This window comes from Nannospalax galili, unplaced genomic scaffold (assembly GCF_000622305.1).
Source record: "Nannospalax galili isolate Female #2095 unplaced genomic scaffold, S.galili_v1.0 scaffold60, whole genome shotgun sequence".
Taxonomy (NCBI): Eukaryota; Metazoa; Chordata; class Mammalia; order Rodentia; family Spalacidae; genus Nannospalax; species Nannospalax galili.
In genome coordinates, this window is record NW_008346989.1 from 217,357 (window position 1) to 240,091 (window position 22,735).

At 49.0% G+C, this 22,735-nt stretch overlaps 1 protein-coding gene across 2 annotated transcripts in view; it reads left to right on the plus strand.

Annotated features, from left to right (window-relative positions):
• Smoc2 (SPARC related modular calcium binding 2) overlaps positions 1-22,735 on the plus strand; it is a 132,861-nt gene that overhangs the window by 47,040 nt on the left and 63,086 nt on the right. For both annotated transcript variants that reach the window (XM_008843408.3, XM_017800699.2), the window contains exons 2-5: positions 1,405-1,576; positions 12,498-12,604; positions 13,685-13,784; positions 20,984-21,031. In XM_008843408.3, coding sequence (XP_008841630.2) covers positions 1,405-1,576; positions 12,498-12,604; positions 13,685-13,784; positions 20,984-21,031 — 427 coding nt within the window. The remainder of the gene's footprint in view (positions 1-1,404; positions 1,577-12,497; positions 12,605-13,684; positions 13,785-20,983; positions 21,032-22,735) is intronic.

Sequence of the window (22,735 nt, forward strand, 5' to 3'; positions counted from 1 at the left end):
CTTCCTTCCTTCCTCCTTCCTTCCTTCCTTCCTTCCTCCCTTTCTTCATTTCCTTCCTTTCTTCTTCCTCCTCCTCCTCTTCTTCTTCATCCTCTTCTTCCTCCTCCTCCTCCTTCTCCTCCTGCTCCTCTTCCTCCTCCTCCTCCCTCCTCCTCTTCCTCCTCCTCTTCCTCATCGTCCTCCTCCTCCTCCCCCCCTCTTCCTCCTCCTCCTCCTCCTCTTCCTTCATTTTCCTTTCTTCTTTTTGATGCATTGCTAATGCTCCATAAATCACATGAAACACTGGTATTTGTGACCCAAGTCTGTGCCTTGACCCTCTGTTGTTTGGAACTGCTCCTGCTTGCTGTTCTGTCTGGCAGATGTAGGACTAGACAGAACAAGGTCTGGGGCAAGCAGGGTGGGAAGGAAGGTGAGGGTCTGGCCAGGGAGTTTGATCGCCTGTCCTAGGAGAATGGCAGGGTCAGCAGTGTCTACACCAAGATTTCCCTTGGAGTCAAGGTGAACTCAAGGACATGAGAGGAGAGGAGCCACCAGGAGCCTAGGGCAGTTTGTCCTTAAGCACTGCATCAGGCAGAATGGTCCTGAGGACAGCCTCTAGGGTTTCTACAGAGGGTCTCCAGGGCTACTGTTGCTAAGAGAACCTGTAAGAGACTATGGCCCCTCAAACTCCACTCTTTCTGTAGCACGGAGGTGTGGGGGTGAGGGGTTCAAGGCATTTCACCAGAATCTACCATCTTTTCAAGTGCAGGGTCACATATTCTATAAACATTTGTTGGAAGACAGTAACTGAACTGAGCATAGTGGCCCACACCTGTCATTCCAGCACTTGGGAGGTAGAGGCAGGAGGATCAGGAGTTCAAGGTCATCCTTGGCTCCCTAGCAAGTTTGAGCCTCCCCTGGGCTACATGACACCCTTTCTCAAAAATAATACAAACGAAACAAAACAAAACACAATAACTTAGTTCATCAGGGCATGTATGAATATATTCTGGAGCCTGTGGTTCCCAAAGGGCACACTCCTGACAATAGTGACTTCTGGAGGTACAGGAAGGTGTGGATTACAACGAGTGAATTAGTAAAGGGACTGAAAAAAAGCCAGCTCTAAGATTCCTAAGGGGACGTCACAGTGGGACAGCGCTTCCACTCCCAAAGGGCTACACCTGTTTTTCTTATCAGACAATTGACATGGACTCAATGTCAGGGATTATCGAGGCTTTTGAAACAGATGATGGCTTTCAGTTTTGAAAGCGATCCACTTTCTATTTCTGCCAGGCGTGAGCATTGAGCAGCCGTATTTCTTAGGAGTTTGGTCCTCGTCTGTTCTGTGTCCCTAGGGAGCCTTCTGTCTTCTACTGTTCGACAGAATAACTCTAATTTGTCTCACTTCTTTTTTCCTCCCCCAAGTTCTTGAGAGTTGACCAAGACAAGGACAGAGACTGCAGCCTGGACTGCCCAAGTACTTCTCAGAAGCCACTCTGTGCCTCAGATGGAAGAACCTTCCTGTCCCGCTGTGAGTTCCAGAGGGCCAAGTGTAAAGACCCGCAGCTGGAGATCGCCCACCGTGGGAACTGCAAAGGTGAGCAGGGATGGTCACAGTAGGGGAACAGAGGCCCGTGTGCAGAGTATGCACGTGGGCAGCTCGCTTTCACATCTGCTAAACTTTCACGTTTAACACTTATAAGTTTCATGTCTCAGCATGTGAAGAGTAATTTTTATTAATTTCAAAGTAATCATCTTTTTGAGACAGGGTCTCATGTAGTCCAGGTTAGCCTAGAACTCACTGTGTAGCTGAGGATGCTCTTGAACTTCTGATCCTCCTGCCTCCACCTCCGGAGTGCTGGGATTACAGTTCTGCACCACCACACCCGGTTTATGAGGTCCTAGGGATCAAACTCAGAGCCTCTTACATGCTAGGCAATCACTGTACCAACTGAGCTGCATCCCCCACTCTAAAGCAGTCATTTAAAAACATTGTTTAATGCTCCAAAAGTGTTTCATGCTGTCATTAAAACAAATCTATCCCAAGGGCTTCATAGTTTTTTTTTTTTTAACCTCGAAGCCCTCTAAAATCATTCTCAAAGTCTGTTGGTTCCCTCAGCTCTTTCTTTTCTCTCTTGAGCAAGTGGGGTTTACACTCCATCTGCAGGCAGCGGTCAGTGAGTTTGGTGTGGACTTTGCCCTTGGACTCCTCAGTCTTCCTGATTAGGAACTAGATCAAAAATTAAACTTAGAGCTTAGAGCAAACTTGGAAATATTTCCCACAGTAATGAAGGTTCAGCTCTGTGGCAGCCGCTGCCATCTCAAACACAAACACAGTGCTTTCAAAGGAGATTTACTTCCTCTGAATCTCTCAGAAACAAGACCACACAGACTAAAACAGCCTTGAGAAGACGTGGGTTGATTAGCTATTAGCCCCAACAATCCTCCCAGCTAAACAGATAACCACATCAGCCGACAGCAGGCCATGTCTCTGCCGGTAATTAACCGGATTGCCAATTTTTTTCTCTTCCTTTTAAAGGGCATGGTTTTGGTGAGCAGACCTGGGTCACTGTTATAGATGATCAAGACAGATTTGTTCTTTGGCTCTGAGACCTCTCCCACTGCTGAGGTCAATCGTCTCTACACTGGCCAGGCATGGTGCTGCACATCTGTAAGTCCAGCACTTGGGAGGCTGAGGCAGTAGGATCTCGAGTTCAAGGCCAGCCTGGGCTATGTTAGGAGATTCTGTCTCAAAAAAGAAAACAGCAATAACCAAGAAACATACTCAGACTTGGGAATCCCAAGAAAAGGGTAACTAAAGCCCTTCCACAGGTGGGGCTGGGCACAGTGACATACCCTATGCGCCTGTCTGTATCCGCAGATGCCAATCTGCAGTCGGGCCTTCCTCTTAGTCCTACATGTGACTTTGACCATGACTGCTGTTCATTATCAGTAATTCCTTCTGTCACTGGTGTGTCCCCCCAGAGTTTTCCAAGGCACTTGGCAAATAAAGGCTGCGAAGAAGACAGGTCCCGAGTCAAAGAGAACAGGCAGGTGGACCCTCGGGAGACACCAGGAAAGGCTGTGCTCCTTGTGGGCTTGGAGTCAGAGTTTGTGTTTTGGTGCTGTTTCTAAAGCCTTCTCATAGGATGAAAGGATCGTCCTCTCATGCTATCAGAGTCCTGAAGGCCCATGTGGAATTCAGTCCTGTGCTTCTGCCTGGAGCAGCACCAGACCTAGGAGAGGAAGTCCAGCAGGGTTGGGACAGTGGGGGTGTCAGTACCTGGAGTCTGTACTTGCCTGCAGGAAGGCAGCCACAGAAAGGTGCAATGTGGCATTCAAATCCCAAACAAGAACTTTGACAATTTCAAGGTGACATGTGGGCTGAGGGAGTGTTTACACCTGACCTGGCACAGGCCGCTGCAGACCTCTGCCTTGGTGTCTCAGGGAGTCAGCTGAGGCTCCATATCTGCCTGAACCATATTCCAGGGCCCAACGTAGCTCTGGTCCCAGTTAGAAAGAGCTGGGAGCTAAGGACAGAAATGCAGACAGATAGGTGGACACTCCGGGGGATGGAAGTGAACTTCAGCTTACCTGAAAGGGCAGTGTGGCAGAGAGAGGTTCCGTGGGTTTAGTTGTCCCCTGCAGGTATCATGCCAGAGGCTGCGGGGAGCTGGTGTGACACAGGCAATGGTCCACACCTGGCTTCCTGTCCTTCCTTCATTAGAGTAGTAGATGCTAAACACACACTGAGAAAAATTCAGAGGTAATTTTATGTCTTGTTAGCTCAGGAATCTGTTCAGAAGGAAGAGGAACAATTTTAAAATGCATTTAAATACCAGGCTGTACTCCTGACAGAAGCTTCTAGAAACAATTGCCTAAGAGGTCTTAGCTTATGAAAACAAGCACTGTGGAAGTGGTGGTGGTCACATGGTCCCACAAAGCCTGGCATCTTCTGTTCCTGTTTCCCACCACATTCTCTTGGATGACCCCAGTTGGATGTCCTCCTGAAGGACCACAAGGAAGTGGTCAGAGAGAACAGCTGCTGCTGTGGCCTCTGAGGAAGAGAAGTATGATGAGGGCCAGATGGAAGGTCTCCGGGGTGGCAAGCTGGTGGGGGGGGGGCCCTCTCCTGTCCCTAGTGTGGGTGTCTCTCCCAGGCCTTGAACTTCAGATGTTGGCTGGAGCTGGTCAAAGTTGGATTCCTATGTAACAGAGGTTTGCTTAAGGGGACAGGTGTTGTTTGCAGGCAGCTTCCTGCACCCGGATGCCTCCCTTGATGGGGTGCTTAGCCCTTCTGGGGTGAAATTTTATTCCATAAACTTGAGGCATCCAAATGTATGGGGATAACAGGGGAGAAATAGGCAAATGTGGCATTTCTTCAAAGTGAGTCTAACTTAAATAGCAAGGATTTCAGCAAAGCTGGGGCAGACTCCAGCAGCTTTCTGAGCGGTTTATATGGGGTTGCAGTTGGTCTAAACAGCATGCACAGAGCTGGAGGAGAGCCTGGTCTTCATGAACTTACTCTTACAGACAGGTGGGTATCAGGTATTTCTGGCACACTGGACTGGGGTAGAGGTGGGACCCCATCTGTTGTGAGTGAATTCTGTCTGCTGAAGTTTTCCTTCGCCTAGGGCCTGGCTCTTGGAGGGAGTGGGGAATTAACAGGGGACAGGCTCCTTTCCCAGGCTGGCTAACCAGCAGTTATTTACCTGGTCTCTGAAGTTCAGCAAGTTACCCCCTCCTGTCCTGCATATCACCATAGTGGAGATTACTCATAGAGTAGAGCCTGTGCCACGCAATCTGGGTACAGTGTTGGCTGCAATGGGGCAAATTGTATGGGGACTGAGTTCTCTCCTTTCTCCAAGACCACAAATGCTATGGACTCTGCAAGACCCACGTGAGACCTGCTCCCCTGAGCCGGAAAAGGGGGCAGGAGACCAAACTTTCCTCTTATTGTCCCGTAAGAAAGAAAGACTCTGTCCTCCCAACCTAAGTTCTGGTGTGGAAGCTGGTCATGCTGCAGAGTGCCCACTTGGCAAGCGTACAGCTGCCGCTGGCATCCATATTTGAGGGCATTTTCGCATATTTGGTGGGTGACAGATCTGTGGGCCTGTCTCTTCTGGATGTACTGGTTTGGAAACATCAATTAACATTTTAGTCCTCATTTAATTAAATGGGATTAAAGTGTTGTAGGAATTTCGTGTCGTGATCTGACATCGACTTTGGCTAGAATTGTAGTGGTTTAGACTGATGAATGTTTCTCATGTTTTCATAGAAATTTGTGGAGTGTGTGTTTTCGGAACTTAGCAAACACATTAATATTTTTCTTTTGATCTGAGACCAGTAGAGCTGTATTTCTTTTGAACAAAATATCTGGCACTGAATTAAAAAAAAAAAAAAAGAAATGAAGGAAGGAAAAGAAAGAAAAGAAAAAGTTGAGTGCCAGGAAACCTTGGAGCTATTTTGAGACTCCTGGGAACAAGATCATAACAGATTCCTGACAAGCTTTCTTGAAGATTTCTAAGACCAAAGCTCCAAGTGAACCAGTTGTGGGGTAGGAGGGAGATGCAGAGCACGGCTCGGTACTCACCCCGACCTCCTTTGTCTGCTGTCCATCAGTCCTGGAATTGCTGACTATAACAAAAGTGAAAACTGGCCTCTTAGAAGCCCGAGGTGCTGGACTTCCAGGGTCACAGACAAACTCCTGATCCCATGACAGGAATGAATGAGTTGTCATTACAGTGAGCTCATGAACCCCAGGAATTCCTCACATCTGAAGGATTTGTCTTAAAATAGTTCTAACATACCCTTACTGACGAGCAGAGAAACTGGTCAGGAGCTCCAACATCTGCCCATTTTCTGTACCCGTCCTGTGAAGACAATTCTATGTGTTCTGGTAAAGGAAACACCAAGGCAGGGTGCAAAGCCTCATGAGGGGCTGTGCTGACGCAGTGGAGCAGCCTGGATGATTCTGCTGGCTTTGCAACGAGGTGTGGGCCTGGCTGCATGCTGCCTACGTAAAAAGCCATCCATGAGAGTTCTGATTGGGGTGAGGGCACAAGTGTGTGTGTACATTTGTACAAGCACATGTACAAGTACATTTGCACTGCACACGTGTGTGCAGTGTGAGCATGAGTGAGGGTGTGCTCAGATGTGTTCCTGAGTGTGGGTGTGTCTGCAACTCTCCTCCATGTCCATCTTTACTGTGCACAAGCACCTTCTTCATAGATATCTTACTTTGCTTTCGATTGCTATGATAAAAACACTGACCAGGCCAGGCGTGGTGGCGCACGCCTTTAATCCCAGCACTTGGGAGGCAGAGGCAGGTGGATCTTTGTGAGTTTGAGGCCAGCCTGGTCTACACAGTGAGTTCCAGGACAGCTGGGGCTATAGAGAGACCCTGTCTCAAAAAGACAAAAACAAAACCACACAAAAAAAACCAAAAACACTGACCAAAGCCAACTTGGGGAGAAAGGGGTTTATTTGGCTTACAGCACAGTCCATCATCAAGGGAAGCCAAGGTAGGAACTCAGGGCAGGAACCTGGAGCACAGGCCATGGAGAAAACTGCTTACTGGCTCGCTCCTTTGGCCTGTGCTCAGCCTGCTTTCTTATGCAACATAGGCCCACCTGCCCAGGGATGGCACCACCCACAGTGGGCTGGGCCTTCCCACATCACTCAACAATCAAGAAAATGCCCCACAGACATCTGGCTTGCTTCCATGGTCCATGCTCAGCCTGATTTCTTATATAACATAGGCCCACTTGCCCAGGGGTAGCACCACCCACACTGTCCTGGGACCTCTCACATCACTCAACAATCAAGAAAATACCGCACAGACATGGCCACAGGCCAGTCCAATGGAGGCAGTTCACCAACTGAGGCTCCTCTACCCAGGTGTGTCACGCCGACAACCAAAGTTACCCAGCACGATAGACTTGAGATGACAAGATGTGCTCCATCACTTTCCCAGCCAAGCTGTGGCTAGGAACACAAGCTTGTGGAATGTTCTGTGGAAAATGACCCTTTTTGTTTGTGATCTCAGAGTGCAGCTCCCCTGTGGGATGAGGGCAGCCTCAGTCAAATTCCCTGGAGGATGACAGTCCACCCTCACCCTAAAGGAGCTGGTGACCCCAGGCTCTATTTTGATGCTTAGGAGCACTGTGGTTCCTTGTGGCAGAGATGGTGATGGTCCTTATTTATGTAGGTGTTAGATCCACCTCGTGCTTTAACATGCCGTGGAGATGCCCAGCCTTCCCCTTACAAGCCTGATTATACAACCAGGACTGCCTGTTTGTCATTTTGTTATGCCTTTATGAGTTCAGGATGACATTTTAGTTCCTACACCAGTAGCTCTGTAAATCACATTTCCCGTTGTTTCTGAAGGTTTAGGACTTACTGTTCTGCAGACAGAAGTGCAGGACCCACTGCTAATTTCAGCCAGAGATGACCGTGAGCTGCCTGTGAGAGGGATCCCTGTGTGGGAGGGGCTTCTCAGTGTGGGAGAGGGTGCCCCGTGTGTGTGGGAGAGGGTTCCATGTGTGCGAGCGCATGCCCTGCTGTGGCTCGAGTCTCTCACCACAGCCCCCTGCTGCATGGATGAGAAGCATGTTTTGATGCTAAGGGTCACTGCAGCATTAGCCTTTGTTCAGTCTGGCCTTCAAAATTACAAGTGGGTGAGGAGTATTATAGCTTTGAAACACAGCGTCTGCCTTCATTTGAGGCCGGTGACCATCAAAGGCAGGCCACTCCTGGTCTGTCATTTCTGTGGCCACTACATGGAGCCACAGGGAACAGCAGTGAAAACTGTTTCTGACCCCAGAGAGTTCACACGGCCATCACAGTAACCGTGGTGACCATCACAGTAACCGTGGTGACTGAAAGTCAGGAGACCTAGACCTGTGCCCCTGTCCTCTGCCTGCCTGTTCTGTCCCATGCTGGAGGGCATGAGCCATTTACCACTTCCCAGAGGAGCTGCCTCTGCAGAAAGTGTGTTGGAGGTATTCTCAGTAGTATAACCTGCAACACCTCAGCAAGGCGTGGGACTGAGCAGAGCCCTGGGGACTTTGGTCTCTGAGTGCTCCTAATGAACAGCAACCCCTGGTGGAGCAGCTCATAGAGCTTACAGACCATGAGCTCATGGTCACTCTAAGGAGATACCTTCTTGCAAGTTTTCTGGAAGTTCCCTCTGACTGGTCCTCTGAACTGTTACTCGCTAAGAGTCTTGGGCAGAAGATGTCCAGCAAAGCCATCTCTTCTGATAACTGCTTGGCTCCATTTTGAGTGATTTCAGTAAAATTTTTTGCTTCCTGTTTAAAAGCAGAAATAACCATTGTAAACCATTGGTCATTTCTACTTTACAGTGAGCATCACACTTATATACAATCCTGTGATATCATTGGAATCTATTTTACTCTTCAATTGAGATTAAAAAAAAAAAACCCAGAAACCAGCTGCTTCCAAAACTTATTAGCACTAATCAACAATTTGTCAAAACCGTCTGTTAGGACCCTGCTCGTGATGCCTTGCTGAGAGTCCTGGCTCTTTCAGGTCACAATATGAAGTCTCCACATTGTCTAATCAGATTTACATCAAAGAGATTTTCTTTACTCTGGTAAAAAGTAAGTGATCCAATTAGGGAATTAAACTAATAATTTTATTTCATTAGAATTTTTATGTGTGTGTGTGTGTGTGTGTGTGTGTGTGTAGTGGGGTATTATGGGATTTGAGTGCAGGTCCCCACAGAGGACAGAATAGGGCATCAGATTCCCTGGAGCTGGAGTTATAGGTGGTTGTGAGCTGCCTGATGTGGGTACTGGGAACTGAACTCGGGTCCTTTGCTAGAGCTGCAAGTGCTCTTAACCACCCACTCATCTCTCCAGCCCTAATTACAATATTAAGATTGTAATTTCTAGTTGTTGGTTTTGCCAATGATATAGAAAATAACCATAGTTTTGGAAGTACTGAGATTCATATTCACTGAGAAGATGAAGACGCACACAGAGAATTGTAGCCTCCTTATGTCAGCTGGATATGAAACAGCCCAGCCTGTACGGAAAGCCCCCGGCAGCTCCTCTCCACTGGTGATTGAGTCACCCGTGACCCCCTAGGTTTAAACCCAGAGGACAGGAAAGCAGACACTCAAACAGAAACTGACCTGGGAATTTCCATCACCACATGTTCATGGTAGTCAAAAGCCAGGAGCAGCCAGTGTCAGTCAGTGGATGACTGGGTGAGGGAACCAGGACTCACTGCAGGTGGGAAAGGGACATCATCCCGTCCTGCGGCAGGGACGCACCGTGAGGACAGAGACTGTGAGTGTGTGGCCCTGCATGTCCAGGAGAGGGAAATCCACAGATGCAGAAAGTAAACTTCGTTCTGGGGTTGGGGTGAGGGTGGTGCTTTCTGGGTGCGGGGTTCCTTCTAGAGTGGACAGCAATGGCTTTGAGCTGGACAGGTTGGAGGCAGTGTGGTCATTCAGCATCAGGCATGCAGGAAGTGCTGCTGATCTGTGCTGGAAAATGACTAAAAGGGAACATTTCATGTACTGCTCAGTGGTACCACAGTAATATTCATTTTGATTGGTTTTCAAGAATCTAATATTCAAACAGAAACAAAAGCCCAGTGTAAAAAAATCACAAGAAGGCCTCTAAATAAAAGTTGTTTATTTTCTAAGCTATCTGTATAAGCTTAAAGAATAAAATCAATATAAATTTAGCACTCGTAAACAAAACTCCACCCAAAGAATGTATCTGTTTCTATTATTTCAAAAGTGATTGAAAACTTAGGTTTGGAAAAATGCAATTTTGAAGGTGTGCAAGATTTTAATTTCTTAGATTTATGGTGCTGTATACACCTGGCGTAATATTTTAGATTGAGAGAACACAGGGAGATGTTGCCATTTTTGAGTGTAAATCCCCCACAGGCAATGACTCTCAGGAGAATGGATCTCCCCAGTGGAGGCTCCTGTTTTCAGTGTGGAGACCTTGAACCTGACTTGGCAGCAGGTGTCTGAGTGGGACATGCTGATGGGTATTCTCGGCCATCGTGGGATGTTCAGTACCTCCCACCTTGACTTTGCAGGTGAAGACAAGTGCACTTTGGGGGTGACTTTCTCAGATCCTGTGGTTTTATACGGCTGTCACTATTGTCTTCTATGACCAGCAAGTCTGTGACATGCCAGCCATGAACTTGGAACTGAACATCGCACTAAACAGAGTTGCAGGTTTTGGAAAGATCTAAACTATGGGGAACGTGAAGTCTTTAAAGAAGTCCAAGCCAGGAACAAAGCTTACACATTGTTTGGAAAGTTTATGCTTTTCTGGAATGTTACATGATGGTTCAAATATTAGGACTAATTTATGGTTTGTCCCTAGCTGGGACTTTGCAAGCTGAGACCCCTACCACTTTTCCTTTCAGAAGGTCAAGCCATAGGACATGCTAAAAAAAAAAAAAAAAGGCCAAGCCAACAAATTGGTGGTTTCTGCTTGGTGAACACAGGCTGCACGAAGTCTTGTGCTGGGGCTGGGGAGATGCTCAGCTGGTAGTGATACCAGGTAAACACGAAGACCTGGGTTCCATTCCCAGCAGTTATGTAAACAGTTAGGTGGGATCACAGCACGTTGTGATCCCAGCTCTGGGGAGGCAGAGACGGGAGAATTCCTGGGACTTGCTGGTGGCCAGTCTAGCAGAATTGGTGATCTCTAAGTTTAGTGAGTGTCCCTGTTTAAAAAATAGGCTGGAGAGTGATTGAGGAAAATACTACTGTGATCTCTGTTCTCCACATGCACATGCGTACACACAAATACATATAAACCATACACACACAGTTAAAACTTAAACCACATGCTGGGAGCACCAGCTGCTAGACCAGAGAGTAGGTGAAGGGTTCCTCTCAGGTGTGCAGACCTATGACACCATGCAGTGTGCTTGGTGTGGAAGAGGAGCAAGATGGGCCCTGCAAGTGTCTGGAAGACCTTGACCAAGCCATGTCCCTGAACTTCCTGTAGAGCCACTGGGGCCCTGCCAAGACACTGAGCAAACTGTGTCTCAGGAGCTCCTACAGAGCCATCTTCATTCCCTGAGGTGCCACGTTAGAGCTGCCTGTGGCCTAGGTTGATGCCCACAATGACATTTGTTACCACCTACAGTTTTCAGGTCCCAGGAGTCTCTGTGGGAAGAGTGGACAGCTTGGGGGAAGGCGCGTCTCAGATTCCAGAGGCTGCAAGTGCCCTCTCCACCTGGACACTCCTTATTTCAACCTGGAGTCAGAAACATCAGAACAGATCCTTCTCAATGCTTAATTCAAAGGAGTAGTGTGGTGATGTGATGTGATGGACCAACTAAGGGAGGTGGGCCTTGTGGTGTAGTCCCCAGGGCAGTGTGGTGGCTCTCATGATGTTTTGGGAAGTATGTTCCTTAGGACTTGAGTTACCCTCTCTGCAGCATGGAACGCTGGGTCCTAGTTAGTCTGGGGCTCATACCTGATGCCTCTTGCTGGCATCTGAAGCCACTGATAAGTGACCTGTGGTTCTCGGACACCTGCCAGGTCTGTTGGTCACACAGAAGAGGGAAGAACCCTTTGCTCTGCCTGTGCTCCATTTTAAACCACCAACACTCATGTGTGAAATATTTTTTCCCTAGAGTAAAATTAAATATAAACTTTTCATTACATTTTAAAATTTATTTTTTTTGTGTGTGTGTGTGAAGGGTGTGCATGTGCCATGGGGTTGTATGAAGGTCAGAGGAAACTTGTAGGAATCGGTTCTCTCCTACCATGTGAGTCCTGGGGATCAAATTTGGGCCTTCAGACTTGACAACAAGCACCTTCACCCACTGAGCCATCTACATGGCCCTAAATGCACATTTTTGGAGTGTACTGGGGATGGAACCTGGGCCTGGTGCAGCTGGGCAGCGTTTCAGCACAGAACTCTGTTCCCAGCTCCTGGAAGTGTTTGGATTTTTCCATATTGATTGGTCTATCATTGGGGCTTTCTTTGTAGGTAGCTACAAAATGCTTCATGTCACTAAATAAATTGTGGTAACATCAGCATTTTATCATAATCTATGAGATCTTTGGCTTTTTATCGACTGAATCATTAGGATTTCCTGACGACTTAGTATGGACTTTGCAGTTCTGGAGACCAAGATGCCGAGGAAGGAGATGAGTCCCGACTTCCTTTCAAAGACGGTGTAGGCTGCTGCAGGGTGTCAGGTCCTGCACTGTGGAGAGCCTAGCATCTGCCTCTGGGTTGGTCCCCTCTGGTCTGAGGTGAACTGTGTCCTCTAGCTCCCACGGCATCTGAATGTGTCTTGGGGCCCTGGAATGAACCCTGCTCTTCCCAACTCCAGCCTCTGTCAGGACAAAGTGGGTCTGTCGGGGAGGTACCTGCTGTGCTGGGCAGCCCCTGGCAGCCCTGTGGTCCGCCCTTCTCAACAACTCATGTTTGTCTTCGAATGTCCTGCTTGTTTTTTCCCTCCTGCCCTGCAATTGCTCTGCTCTGCTCTTCCTACAGATGTGTCCAGGTGTGTAGCTGAGAGGAAGTATACCCAGGAGCAGGCCCGGAAGGAGTTCCAGCAAGTCTTCATCCCAGAATGTAATGAAGATGGCACCTACAGTCAGGTGACCCACACTGTTGGGAGAGTCTGAACCCAGGCCATAACTGCCCCTTCCAGGAGGTTCTGTACCTAGACCATCCCTGCCCCTTCCTGGAGGGTCTGCATCTGGGCCATTGGGGCCACTGTGCCAGGGAGACAGGAGAGATGAGGGAAAGGAGCCAGGGTTGTTCTGTGGGAAATGGTCCTCTTTTGTTCTGAGACATCAGTTCCTCAGGAGCCTCACAGTGTAACCAGGTGGGGGAGGGAGGGAGCTGGGGCCCAGCTGGCACGGCGTCTACATCACAGCTGTGGTGTGTGCATCCTTGGGCTGTGTGAGTTTGTCATGGGCAGCTCTCTCAGTGAGGTGCATCAGGCCTGCATACCTGACTAGGCTCTGGGTTTGATTGTAGCTTACTGATCCATGAACCTGTCTGTGACTTAGTCATTCACAGTTGGAGGCTGACACCATAGCTTGTGGCTTGCCTATGGTTGCATTGTCGGCCAAACAGTGTCAAAAACATCCTAGTTGTGATTTTGAGTCAGTGCTGTTATGGACAAAGAGCCACCTGCAGTATAGTGGGTGCTGGAGGAACAGCAGAGCATTCTGTCATCAACGCCTGTGAGCCCCCAGAGCACTGTGAGCCAGGGTGTCTCGGCAGTCATGAGACTTTTGAGAGATGAGGGAAGACAGGGTGTCACAGGAAGGAGCTGGTGATGCTTGGCGTGCCTTCTGCTGTAATCATCTGAAGGGGGTGGTTGGGGTGTTGCACCCCACTGTTGGACCCCTGTCTCCTCTCCCTGAGTCAGCCAGGGGTCCACTGAGAGATGTCAGGAGCCTCCTGGCTTCTTGGACAGTCCTCAGCTGGAGAGGTGAAGACCTGGGCTCTGTCTGGAGGGTCTCTGCAGCAGCACCCAGCCCTCGCTCGTGTTCGGTGAAGGGCCCTTTGCTCCCTTGTGTGGTGGCGCTCAGTCACTGACTAGCCAAGCTCAGCAGCCCGAGGCTCACAGGTGTTTCAAGGCCTTTGAGGTGGCGTCGGGGAGGGCGAGTTGGCTGTGGGCGCTGAGCAGGGCGTGGTTAGCTCACTTCCCCGTCTGCTCTCCTCAGGTCCAGTGTCACAGCTACACAGGCTACTGCTGGTGCGTCACTCCAAACGGGCGGCCCATCAGCGGCACCGCCGTGGCTCACAAGACACCCAGGTGCCCCGGTAGGTCTGACGGACGTCGGCTCCACGGAAATTACTTTCTTTCGCTCCTGGTCATCTCACTCATGTTTACACCCAAGTCAAAAGGACACTCAGTCTGGGTGGAAGTGTGCGGAAGAGCTGGGTAGGATTTGCTCCCTGGACAAGCCAGTCATACCACCCCACATTGACGTGAGGAGCAAAGTCAGGACTTTTGTGTACATGTGGTGGGGACAGCTCACTCTGGGGAGACACCGGGCCTGAATCGTTTTAACATTTAACCACAGAGACTGTAGTAACCAGTGGAAATGACCCATTATTTGCTTTGGCCAAAAAAGCAAAAAGTTCTGCTTGTGTATATGTGGAGTTTCAAAGAGAAAGTGGGTCAGCCCCACAGGTCACTGTCCAGACGCTTATTTGTGTTTTTTCTTACTCACACAGGGGCTTAATGTACTAAACGTAATAAGTCTGGCAGGATGACAACCTATAAAATGGCCCCTTTTCCATTAATATTTTACCAAAAAAGGCTATAAATGTTCCAGGTCATTTTTATGAGATAATGGTCTCCAGCCCAGGCCTGATGAACTTTCTGGGGAGAAGCCTACCAGCTCTTCTGTGAAGAAATGGAATGTTCTCACCATCAAAATGGCTGTACTGTAATGTGAAAACCGTCGAGATTATCAGTGGTTAACAAAGCAAAGCACATCAGCACCCACAACTTTCCAATTAAGGGTGGAAGCATTAGCGTTTGTTTGCTCTTAGATTTACTTTATATTTAAGGACCAGGGATTCTATTCATTGTGTGTTCCTAGTCAGAGCTCATCCCCTGTGGCCTCCTCGGCACCCTGGAGCAAACCCCATGTTTCCAGTGACTGGCCAAGTCCTAAACCCAGATGCTTTGTGCCCTTGAATGGAAATACATTCATTTACTTTCAAAACTCTTTTGCCATTTGAAGACTGTGAAGTGCTGAGGTAAGATTCACATCTAATAGTTCTTGTATAAACACGGAGGAAAAGGAGGAGAGAGGTCAGTATCCTGTTGGTGTGAGTCTGTCACCTGAAGCTTCCGGTGGCCCAGGCAGCCCCACTTTGTGTGTAGCCTGAGGGAAGAGTGCCTGCTGGGATCCTAGCCATCTGTCTGAAGAGATGAGCTCTGTGTGAGTGGGCTTTCCTAGAGAGCCATGTGCAGGGTGTGCAGGGTGTGCAGGGTGTGCAGGGTGTGCAGGGCGTGCAGGGGGAGGCGAGGCGCACCTGCTGCGGGCGCACTTTCTCTGGAGTCACAGTACTGCTTTCCTCCCGGGTGTCAGTGACACAGTGACTGCAGGCAAAGATGCCATTTTCCATTGACTTTCTGGTCTGAGGGATGGATTAGGAAAGAGAGCATATTCTGCCCCTTTGCTTAAAAGCCTGGTGTGCGGTGGCTGGGAACGAGGCAAAGTGGTTGATGAAAAGAGTGGTTCAAGCTCGGCAGGTGGCAGCTGCTGTAATCCCAGGCTTGGGCAGAAGCAGGAGAGTTCCAAGCCTGAACTCTGTATGGAGACTTTGTCTCTGTTAACAAAACAACAAAAAGTTTGACTTGGATGAGGCAGGGCTCTTTGGGATGGCGGCCCCACTCTGAGGTGGGAGTATCTTTTGCATCTGTGGGGTGGTTGCCTGACTGCTCCCCTCTCCTACCAAGTGGGAACATCTGTGTGTTCTGTGGCAGGTCTGAGTACTATGCTTTCCTCTGAAAATCTGCAGGGATGAGAGAGTAGGCACCGTGTTAACAGTTTTGGAAACTTCACAGAGCTATGTGAGGGATTTTGAAGTAAAGGGAGGATTATGGAGGGACTGAGCACCCCACCCTCACCCCATTCAGTCAGAAGCAACAATACACCTTTGCATAGTGTAATCAACTTCTGTCATATATTGACACAGTCTCATAAACAAGGCAGAAAAGTGGGGTGACAGGTGTTGCTTGACCCCAGTCTGGGACTGACAGAAGGACACGGCGGCTCCCAGGGAGCTCACACTTTGGATATGTTAGCAGCAGCCAGCATTTATACTGCATGGGTCATGCACACTGTCCTCCAGCTACAAAGATGGGAGCAGTTTTCATCAAATGCATCAAAACTGAGTAAACTTCAGCATCAGGACTTCTGCTTTCAAGTTTCACTGAGCTCCCATATGTGTGCAAACCTTGCTCTGTAAGATTGGAAAGTCAGAAATTCAGTTAGAAATGAGCAACAGAAAGCAATTCCTGTTAGAATGTGCTCATGTATACATGCACGTGTGTATGTGTGTATACATGTATATGTATGTGTATGCATGTATGTATACAGGTATGTATGTATGTATGTATGTATGTGTGTCTCTGTGTGTGTATATGTATGTGTCTGTGTATATCTGTGTGAATGTATGTGTGTATGTATGTGTCTATGTGTCTGTGTGGTATTAGGAACATACCTAATAATACACCCTGAGGTAGCCATGTGGGGAAGCAGGTGGACACCCCCTTGCTGGAGCAGAGCCCCTCCCCAAGCCTTCCCTCCCTTCTGCCAGGAAGACCTCGAGTAAGAGATGGACAATCATTTCACCATCGTGTATTTAAGCCACATGTGGAATATTTAAGTTCCTGAGTATTAGTAAGAAAGATGAGCTAATTGACACCAAAGTGGTCAAAGAGGCAATGTTTCCTAGAGGAGGGTACCCTAAAGCCGGTAACAGTGGGGGAGATTTTCAGGTCTTCGTACCAGACAGTACAGGTTAGAATCCCAGTGCGACTCTCAGTGCTTAGGCCCGGGCAGGTGACTCTGGTGAGCCGGTAAGGATAGAACAGTAGTCTGAGGCAGTTTGTTGTTAGTCACTAGGGGCCCAGCCCTTTCCTTCTGGGAATGAACCCGCAGAAACACATTTCATAGCAGGGGATGTGCAACAGACCCACAGCAACACAGGTCGTAAAATCTAAATCTGTGCCTGTTGACATCTGTGGATAAAGCACAGTAGGGTGCTGGACTCACTCTACAGAAAGATAAACAACAGTGCAGACAGAAGCACCCTGCCTCTCTTGCCAATGCAGAGTGCTGACGTCTGTGTGAGTCAGAGGAGCCACAGGCAGGCACAGTGCAGGATGGGTTTTACAATTGCAAACAGACAAACCCAGCTCCAGACTAGAGGTGTCCTGTAGTGACCACAGACAAGCGAGGGCCCTGGTATCTTGTGCTCAGGGCTTGCTTGCAAGGATCTTAGGACAGAGGGTTCCTACCCGGCCCTTAAAGTTTCCTAGATCCTTCTCTCACAATTCATTATGAGGTCTAGTTGGGTTTCATGCACTTCAAGTGTTACAAAATATAGTTCCAGACTGCCTTCGGTCTCCTCTGGGGTGAACAGTGGCCTGCACCCATCCTTGAGAAGTTTGACGCAGGGAAGTCCTAGGGTCCAGGACTTGGGAGAAGGGGAAGGAGAAAACACACATTCTGAGCTGTGGATGGGACAGGGAGAAAGACTTGGGTGAGACTTCTTGGATGAGAGTACGGAGGTTAATGTGTGCCCCAGGAGTGCTCCTCAGTGCAGAGTTCACAGCACACAGGAGCAGCTGGGGACAGGAGGCTGACAGGCTGCCTTGGGTGAGTCTTGTGGTGGTAACCTAAGTTAGAGGTGTCACACCCATGATTTGGGGGTAGGAAAACTTCCCTCAAACCTCTACTGAGTGGCAGAATAGGCTTTAAATCGCTTTCTCCCCAGAGCCCATGTCTCCCTGCGCTTCCTCCATACCATAGGATCTGAATTCATTGGGCCTTGGAATCCCCGATAGCCAAGAAATAGCAAATTGGGAGATGTGTCTTCCAGCATGCAACTCCTAGCTTTGAAGCTCCACACCACATTAGGGTTCCCCAGAGGAGCAGGATGGATAGGATGGGTATTCATCAAAAGGGGACTCATTAGACCTGCTTATATTATACAGTCTGAGTAGTCCATTATGGTCACCTCCATACAGAAGAGGCCCGCAGTCCAGTAGATGTGCAGTCCATGAGACTGGATGCCTCAGCCGTCCCAACCTGACAGTGGAGGTCTGGAGGATTCGTGGAGAGCCACTGGTCTTCGGGCCACGTTGCAAGCTGGGTTCTGATCCCGGCAAAACAGCAGCAGTGTAGATGGCTCACCAGAGAGCCTGGAAATCGGGGAGGCAAAAAGCAAAGCTTTTCCCTCAGACCTCGGCCCAGAAGGTGTCACCTGCATTTAGGGTGTGTCTTCTTACTTGAAATAACCTGATCCAAAACAATCCACCCACAGGTGTGCCCAGTGGCTTATCTCCCAGTTGCTTCCAGATCCAGTCTGATGAACAGCCAAGATTAACCTTCCGTACACCTTGAACAGTTTAGTGTTCATCCCAAATGCCCACCCACAGTTGTCCGGAGGGATCAGGAATGACCTGGGTTCTCTTTCTTGTGAATCTTAAAGCCACATCTGTGCCACGGGCTCGCATCACGTCCACCTGCCTGGATGGCTAGTGCCTGGAGCTAACAAGTAATTAGCCCAGTTTTACCATGAGCTAGTGACCCCTCATGCCCTTCTTGGCAATGGCTTGTGATTCCCATGTGGAGATCGATGTGTGAGGGGCAGAGGGCTTAGGCAAAGAGGAATCTTGGACATGTCAAGTCCCTTGGGCCCTTCCCGCCCCCGCCCCTCCTGGTTCTGGCTTGTTAGGCAATGAGACATTCCTGAGCCAGTGGTCTTCAGCCTTACCACTGACAGTGCTTGAGTCCATCCTTCCCAGGCTCCTGCGTGGACTCCCTTTGCAGAAGCCGGCTCGCTGTCCACGGTTTCTGCAACTACTGCCAAGCATCAGCCTCTAGGAAGCCAGCAGAGAGAGGTGCCTCATAGACATGGGCGTAACAGAGACTTGGGCCAGCCGTGGACTCAGAGGACGCCACTCACTCTGTCTGCTTTGTCCAGCAACATTCAGAGAAGCATTACAGAGGAGCTGGTCTGGCAGCCAGGCACTGCCCTCTGTGAGCCTGTGGGCTGAATCAGATTTGAACCAAGTACCCAGGCTGTAGGATCAGCAGCCTGTCACCCCTCCTTAGATCATCGGTACCTCCCTTGCATTGTGCATCGTGATTCCTTTCACCAGAAGGCCCCGTGTGACTGTTAAAAAGCCACCCCTTTAAAAGGCCCTTTTTGTTGGACCTAAGCTTACTGATGAAAGACATTCAGTGATGCCCTTCACATGCTGGTCTGGAGAGTGACACCAGCAGGTGCATCCCTCTGTGAACACCAGAACAGGCAAGCTCTGTGAAGAATCTGAGGCGCTCGGTTGGTCCTGGATTCCCCCAGTTCACCCACTGTACTGGTCACAGAGCTGTCCAGGCCAGCACCTTGATGGGAGGCTGTGGCAGAAAACGGCAGAGCCTTTGTCTGCGGGTAGAGTCCAGCCTCTTCCAAATTAAATTCCCTATTTCACAATGTTTGGATGGCAGGGTGTGTGATCCCGGACACTGGGTGCTGTGGTGAAGCTCTTTCATACAGATGAAGAACAAGATACGACTATTTTTGGCTAGCTGTAGATGCTGATTGAATGTGGGGCCTGATGAGGTCAGAGGTGGCTGGCTCTGAGAGAGCATGGGTGCCTGGGGACGAGATGGAAGGTTATTATGTCTCCTTCTGATCTCGTCTCTAATCAGCTTTCTGGTCAGCAGCTTAAACTGATTCCTCCTTAGATTACAAAAGATTATCTTAATTCAATCATGAAGCTCTCTCAAGGGGGTAGTTTAATTATCTAGCATATTTATGTTTCACTCACAAATAAAAATCCACATATACATGCTGAGAAATAGGACTAAAATTCTGTCATTTCCAGTCAGAAGAGGCAAAATTTTTGGTTCATTGCAGCCCCCAGTGATGAGTGCACAGATGAATTAGAACTGGAGGGCTTTAGGAAGCCCATGAAGAGGGCCAGGACAGGATGCACCCCAAAGCTGGAGATAGGGACAGGCAGAGTGGCCAGTCCTGACTCTAACACAGTAAACTGCTCTGATCCCGGAAGCCACAGGACAGGATCACATTCCCCAATGGGAGACAAATTAGAGGAGAGAAGAAAGCACCTTGGGGACACCTGGCAGGGTGTAGTGGGTTAGCCAGGGAGTGTGGCTGCCCCTGTCCACACACATCACATCCCCTCGGCTCGTGCCATCCCTGAGGCTGCCCTGACCCACCAGTGCCCACCAAGGAGGGATATCTAGCCTGGCTGTGCTCCATTCCTTGACATGACCTGTTTGTGCTGTGGGCACCTCTTGAGTTGTGGACTGAGATTCTCCTAGGTCGTGGACTAAGGGCCTCCTGGCTTATGACTGGAGGTCTCCAGGGTATGGCTGAGGCAGCAGGTCCTGAGCAGGGCTGAGTTACCACCTGCCTTCCAGGATCTCCAGCCATAGACGTTACTTCTATGTCTCCTATCATGACTGCTTTTCAAGAAATAGCTAACAATCTAAAATACAACATTCACAGAGCTGTCTATGCCTTTCATGTACATGTTGATCTGTTTTTCGTATCAAATTCAAAACAAAAGTGAGACATTCGAAGTTGGGTTATTTTTGTGAGGAGCACTGTGTGGGTCTCAGTTAATTCTGAGTAGAGCTTTCTCCTGACATGTATGACACCTGCAATGATGGGGGAGAAGTCGGTACCCACAGTAGTTTCAACACATGAGAAACAAAGGAACAATACCTCAGATTTGTGGTAGAAATTTGTGCACACCATACATTGTTAAAACCTTCCCTCACAAATTATCTAGTCACAAATTATTTACTTCGTGGTCTGTATCCCTCTATGAAAGATAATTCTACAATTTTCTTTCCCATAATCAGATGCAAGCTGGAGCCAGTGTTTTAATTACCTTTGGCTTCATAACATATTATTACTTTACATTTCCCTTTGTGTGTCGCGGCCGTAGCATTCATTATGGTGCTGTGTGCTGACGAGGGGATATGATGCCATTTGTCATGTGAAGATATTGCCACGTGTTAAGGTGAAGTTCTATGCTCAACTGCAGAGCCCCAGAAATGGGGACTTTTTGTGGTGTCCTAGTTTAGGGCTACATCTTGGGTGGCGATGCCCCCTGTGGTGCAGATGGTTTGTGTAACTTAACTAGAACATGAGAAAGCACCTTGAACTTATCACAATGGAATAACGGAGTTGCGTGCCTTAATTACTGAAAACCATTTGGTTCTTTTTGCCTCTTCCAGGTTCAGTCAATGAAAAGCTACCCCAGCGGGAAGGCGCAGGAAAAGCAGGTAACTATCTTGAAATGAATTAGAACAATGATCTGTAAGAGTTGATCTGATTGTGCCTTGAAATCATTTCTCAAGTTAAAGCTGAAATATGTTGGGTAATGTTGAGGAAACAGTCAGTCCTCTGGGTCTCCCAGGAAACAGGGATCCAGTCCTGCTTGCTGTGTCACCCATGGGGGCCAGGGACCAGTTCTGCAGGGAAGGCCAGGTGCCCTCAGAGGTGTAGGGTACAGCTTGTGTGAGGACTCCTGAAGCAGTGTCAGGACAACTGTGGTGTGTCAGGACCACAGTGAGTATGTCGGATTCAACTGTGGGTGTGCCAGATTAACTGTGGGCGTGTCAGGTAACACCGTAGGTGTGTCAGTTGCAACTGTACTTGTGTCAGGTAATGCTGTACCTGTGTCAGGTAACACTGTGGGTGTCAGGTAACACTATAGGTGTATCAGGTAACACTGTGGGTGTGCCAGGCTTAACTTTAGGTGTGTCAGGTAACAGTGTAGGTGTGTCAGGTGACCCTGTGGGTATGTCAGGTTCAACTGTGTGTCAGGTACCATTGTAGGTGTGTCAGGTAACACTGTATGTATGTATGTTGGGGCATCTGTGGAAGTACGGAGCTCTGCTCTAGGTGTGTCTGATGACTTAGGAGCAGCTTCGAGGGCACTAGGTGAGAGAATGGAGTTCAGTACTCTGGCTCCTACTCACCCCAGGCCATTGCAATTACTGGGGGCACCGAGCAGTGTGTCTGTCTGTCTAAGGGAAGGGTCAGCTTTCTCTCCAGAGGGCGCTCTTCTGAGGGGACAGTTGACTTCTTTAGGAATCACTTGATGGCTGAGTCTGTTTTCCTGCGGACTGTCGCCTGCCTATGGAACAACCAGGCTGTCTCCTTCCTTTTCTCCTTGGCCCATCTCAGCCCCATGGGGATCTGGGCCAAATAGCAATGCTGGCACCCTTCCTCAGTCCCATGGACACCCCTGCCCTGGAAAAAAAGTATACTGTTAAGATACATGCAAGGAGTAAGTTCAGAGAGGCTGGGGTGGGGGGAGGCGGAGAGGTACAGAGAGGCCGAGGGGAGGCACAGTCATCCATCAACCAGTCTAGAGAATATTCTTACATAAGGACTTACAGAGGGTAGGATGGCTCTGTGGTAATGCCCTCATTTGACAGCGACTGCTGTGCAGGACCGGAGTGCCTCAGGATTGAGCTAGCCTTGGTTGAAAGAGGCCAGTCGGCTTCCAGCTGGAACATGATGGGGCTTGTGGTGCATTTGAGAAGGAAGGAGGTTGCACTGCATGGGTACTGGGTCGAGCCGCTTGGACTCCAGTCTACAAAGGCGGCTCACACTTACTGGTAAATTTTAGGGAGAAGGAAGTTACAGGTTTTGTGAGGAGACAGTACACAGAATGCAGATGGGAGGGCGAGGCAGAGGGTCCTGCAGCCCGAGAACACTTCCTCTTTCTGTCCTCCAAGATGCCCGTGAGCCCAGTGGAAAAACTGTCTGGGAAGTGGGACTTGGGCACAGAAATGAATTCAAGAAACGAACGGGCTGAACTCCATCGAGCTCTCACCTGGCACCCAACAGCAGAATATGCTAAATTAACAGAGAGGGTTTAGAGACAGAACAGACGCTGAAGAAGCGCATGGAGGGAAATTGCAGCCTCTGCGCTCTCTGGACTGTTTCCTTTGTTTTCAGGAGCGTGTGTCTCAGAG